General features: G+C 38.8%; 1 protein-coding gene across 1 annotated transcript; it reads right to left on the reverse strand.

Moving 5' to 3' along the window:
• Positions 1 to 4100: 4100 nt before the first annotated feature.
• On the reverse strand, positions 4101 to 5042 carry LOC102919172 (olfactory receptor 12D1-like). The gene has a single exon (XM_006998341.3). The coding sequence runs from the start codon at positions 5040 to 5042 to the stop codon at positions 4101 to 4103; it is 942 nt and encodes a 313-aa protein (XP_006998403.1).
• Between the last annotated feature and the right edge of the window lie 232 nt (positions 5043 to 5274).

Below are 5274 nucleotides of genomic sequence, written 5' to 3' on the forward strand. Positions count from 1 at the left end.
TGGAAAATCTAAAAGAAACAGAGTTTTCTTGAGGGATACCACTTACTAAAGGTAAATCAAAATCACATAAACAATTTAAACAGACCTATAACCCCTTAACAAAATAGAAAGTCATTAAAAGTCTCAAAAAAAGCCCAGGGCCAGATAGTTTCAGTGAAGAATTCTACCAGAATTTCACAGAAGAACTAATACCACCAATACTCCTCAAATTGTTCCACACAATAGAAACTAAAGGAACATTGCCAAATTCTATTTATGAGCTTACAGTTACCCTGATACCCAAAACACAAAGAAAATTACAGACCAATCTCCCTCATGAACATTGATCCAAAAATACTCAATAAAATTCTGGCAAAACAGAACCCAAGAACATGTTTTGTTTTTTTTTTTAAATCATCCACCATGATAAAGTAGACTTCATCCTAGAGATGCAGTGATGGTTTAATATATGAAATTCTATCAATGTAATCCACCATACAAACACACTGAAAGAAGAAAACCACATGATCACCTCATTAGATGCTGAAAAAGCCTTTCACAAAACCCAACACCCCTTCAATATAAAAGCCCTGCAGAGATTAGGGATACAAGGGATATACCTAAACATAATAAAGGCAACTTATAGCAAACAAATGGCCAATATCAAATTAAATGGAGATAAACTCAAAACAATCCACTAAAATCAGGAACAAGACAAGGCTGTCCACTCTCTTCACATCTATTTAAAATAGTACTTAAGTCTTAACAAGAACAATAAGATAACTAAAGGAGATCAAGGGGATGCAAATTGGAAAGGAAGAAATCAAAATACCACTATCTACAGATGATATGATAGCATAAGTAAGCCAGGCCAAAAATTCTACTTGGGAACTCATACATCTGATATACACCTTCAGCAAAGTGGTCAGACACAAGATTAACTCAAAAAAATCAATAGCCTTTCTATATACAAACAACAAACAGGCTGAGAAAGAAATCAAAGAAACAACACCTTTCACACTACCCACAAATAATATGAAGTATCTTGGAGTAACTTTAACTAAGCAAGTGAAAGACTTGTATGATAAAATCTTCATGTCTTTGAAAAAAAGGAAGAAGATATGAGAAGAGGGAAAGATCTCCCATGATCATGGATTAGTAGCATTAACATAGTAAAAATGGCCATCCTACCAAAAGAACTCTAGAGATTCAATGCAATTTCCATCAAAATTACAGCACAATTCTTCACATTTCTTGAAAGGCTAATTCTCAACTTCATGTGGAAAAACAGAAAAACCAAGATAGCTAAAACAATCCTGAACAATGAAAGAACTGCTAGATATGTCACCATTCCTGATATCAAGTTGTACTACAAAGCTGTAGTAATAAAAATTGTATGATATTGGCATAATAGCAGAAACACTGATCAATTTACTCAAATTGAAGACCCCAAAATAAATCTATACACCTATGGACAGCTGATTATTATATAAAGAAGCCAGAAATACATACACAAAAAAAGATAGCTTCTTCACTGAGTGGTGTTACCCAAACTGTATGGCTGCCATCCCATCAGGGAAATTAAATGTAGAACTACTTTGGGATTCCATCTTATACCTGTCAGAATGCCTAAGATCAATAACCCAAGTGACATTCATGCTAACATATGCTGTGGATATCTCTCTATATAAATAAAACACTGATGGCCAGTGACCAGGCAGGAAGTAGGTTGCCAGGCAGGAAGTAGGTGGGACAAGGAGAGAGGAGAATTCTGGGAAGCAGAAGGCTGAAAGGGGAGACACTGCAGCCACCGCCAGGACAAGCAGCATGTGAAGACGCCGGTAAGCCACCAGCCACGTGGCAAGGTATAGATTTATAAAAATGGGTTAATTTAAGATAAAAGAACAGTTAGCAAGAAGCCTGCCACGGCCATACAGTTTATAAGTGATATAAGCGTCTGAGTGATTATTTTATACGTGAATTGTGGGACTGCGGGGCTTGGGGAACCTGGAGAGAAGCCCTCCAGCAACAAACATAGATCTGGAACAAAGAGAACACTACATCATTGATGGAAGTGCAAACTTGTATAATCACTGGGGAAATCAATATGGTGGGTCCTCAGAAAATTGGGAATCAATCTACTTCAAGATCCAGCTACACTACTCTAGGGCATATACCCAAAGGTAGCTCCATCCTACCACAAGGACACTTGCTTAACCATGTTCATTGCTGCTCTATTAATAATAGCCAGAAACTAGAAACAACCTTGATGTCCCTCAACAGAAGAATGGATAAAGAAAATGTAGTATATTTACACAATGGAGTATTAATCACCTGTTTAAAAAAAATGGCATCATGAAATTTTTAGGCAAATGGATGAAGCTAGAAAAAAATCATTCTGACTGAGGTAACCCAGCCCCAGAATGATAAATACGGTATGTATTCACTTATATGTGAATATTAGCTATTAAATAAGTGATAACAAATGTACATCCATAGACCCAGAAAACTTAAATAAAGAGGAAAGGACTGGAGGAACACATGGACCTCCCTATGAGGGGGAAACAGAATAGATTTTATGGGTGGACTGAGGGGTGAATGGGGATCACAACTGGATGATCAGTTGGATAGGGGAAAGGGAGATAAGGTTGAGGGAGAAAATGTGAGGAGAAAAGCTAGAATAGAGGAGCATTTGAGGGGATATATGGAAGCCTAGCGCAGTGGAAACTTTTAAAAAATATATGAAAGCAATTCTAATGAGGGATCCTAATAATGGGGAAGATAGAGTCCCAACTCCTCATCTCTGTCACCAAACGAGGCTTCTAATAGTGGGACAGGGTTACAATCAATTTAGTTGTTGGCCAAGGTGGTCCCATGGAAAACCCCAAACAATCCAGACTATTGCTTATACAATAGGTTGCTCTCCACAAACTGACCTAGGGCCACATTGCCAGGGACAACACCCACACAACTCATTGAGCACTGAGAAGTCCAACTGGTGCCTAAATGGAGCCTTCACCCCATCTTCTAGTGCCTTTGGTGCAGGAAGGTACTCTGCAGGCTACCTAAAGAAAAACATAACCACCAAACTAGCCACAAAGACTTTAACCTACAATCTGTCCTGCCTGCAAGATATGCTAGGGCAATAGTAGCACAGAACTTGTGGAAGTATTCAACCAGTTTCTGATTTGATTTAAGGCACACTCCACAAGACAGAACTCATGCTGGACACTGCTTTGGTGACCAAGAACCAGAGACTAGATATCTTACAGACCAAAGGTAAAGCCAAGCATTACTGGTCTAAAATGACTCCTAATGTTATTCTCCCATACTCATAGATGAGTGCCTTATTAATTCATCATTGGTTAAGCTTCCTTCTGCAGCAAACAAGAACAGATACAGAAACCCAGAGCCAGACATTATGCAAAGAGAGTTTCCTTGGAATACACAGATATAATTGAGATGTCTCTACCAAATCCCTCCACTTCTCTGACTTCTCTTGGGGCTCTTTTTCTTCTGTTGGGTTGCCTAGACCAACCTCAATGTGGTGTATTGGTTTTATCTTATTATATTATATTTTGTCAGGTTTTGTTGTTATCTCTAAAAGACTCTTCTTTTCTAATGATAAACAGAAGGGATTGGATCTAGAAGGGAGGGAAGGTTGGAAGTAGACATAGGGGCAACTGTAATCAGGATATATTGTAGAGGAAAAGAATCTATTTTTAATAAAGGGAAAGAAGCATAATAACTTTATTCTCCCCACAAATATGTATTAACCAAGAGCATCTACACAGTTAAACAAACAAGTACTATTTATTTATCTTAAAAATGGATGGTACAGACATATTTCTAAACCTAATTAAATGTGATAATATATTTGAATATATCACAAGCCAAGATTATCAACTGGCATTCTCAAACAAAATCAGGATTCTGTAGCTAGAGCCATACATGTTGAAGTTTCCCTTGTATTATCTGAGAAATATTGTTTCATACCACCACACAGTTTTCCTATATATTTTTCTTGTCTAGTTTTCTCAGCAACATAGTCTTAAAGTTGAGAAATATAGCTGTTTCTAAACTTTTCATTGCCTGGTTAATTTATGCATCAGAAGAGTTCTTCAGATCTCTTCAAGTTGGAGCCATCTTCTCATCTTCCTATTCAACGCACCCCTCACTTCCTTGTTTCTCAAGGTGTAGATGAGTGGGTTGAGAGCAGGAGTGACCACACTGTACATGATGGCAATGACCCGGTCCTGATCCAGAGAGCTGCCTGAGGAGGGACGGATGTAAATAAAAAGAACTGGAACATAGAGCAGAATAACAACCATGAAGTGAGAAGCACAAGTGGATAGTGCTTTGTGGAGCATGCTGCAAGAACGGGTCTTGAGGAAAAGGTATGTGATAATATAGAAATAGGAGAGAAATGTCAGAAAGAAGGGACTGAGGGCAATGGTGCCTGTCACAGTGTTGAGCAGCCAAAGGTTGATCTCAGTGTCTCCACAGGCCAGATCTAGCAATGGTTTAACATCACAGAAGAAATGATGGATATGATTCGAACCACAAAACCTCAAACGAGATGTCATTACAGAGTGAAGCAAGGCATGTAAAAAGCCAATGATCCAGATAGTAACAGTCATCTGAATACAGAGCTGGTTATTCATGATGACCGAATAGTGAAGTGGTTTGCAGATAGCCACAAAGCGGTCAAATGCCATCACTGGCAGCAGCAGGGCTTCTGTGCTACCCAGAAAGTGGAAGAAATGAAGCTGAGTTATGCATCCCAAAAAAGAAATTGTTTTGCTTGTGGAAAGGAAGTTCTCTAACATCTTTGGCACTGTCACAGTTGAGAAGCAAATATCTAGACTTGCTAGATTCCCCAGGAAGAAATACATAGGTGAGTGGAGTCTTGGATCTGAAATGATGATCATCAGGATGGCTCCATTCCCAGTTATATTGACAAAGTAGATGGTGAAGAAAATAGCAAAGAGAATGGGATTCAATTCTTGTATGTCTGTCACTCCCAGGAGGAGAAATTCAACGACTGAGGTTTGATTTGACATTACTTAAAGGAAAAGATGGGGAGAAACTCCCAGGGATCCACAAGGATGACTCCAGCTAAAACTCCTAGCAATAGTGGAGAGGGTACCTGAACTAGCCTTCTACTATAATCAGATCGGTGACTATCCTAATTGTCATCAGAGAGCCTTTATCCAGTAACTGATGGAAGCAGATGCAGAGATCCACAGCAAAGCACTGGACTGAGCTCCAGGAGTCCTCCTGAAGAAAGGGAAG

The sequence above is a fragment of the Peromyscus maniculatus genome, chromosome 21, assembly GCF_049852395.1.
Source record: "Peromyscus maniculatus bairdii isolate BWxNUB_F1_BW_parent chromosome 21, HU_Pman_BW_mat_3.1, whole genome shotgun sequence".
Taxonomy (NCBI): domain Eukaryota; kingdom Metazoa; phylum Chordata; class Mammalia; order Rodentia; family Cricetidae; genus Peromyscus; species Peromyscus maniculatus.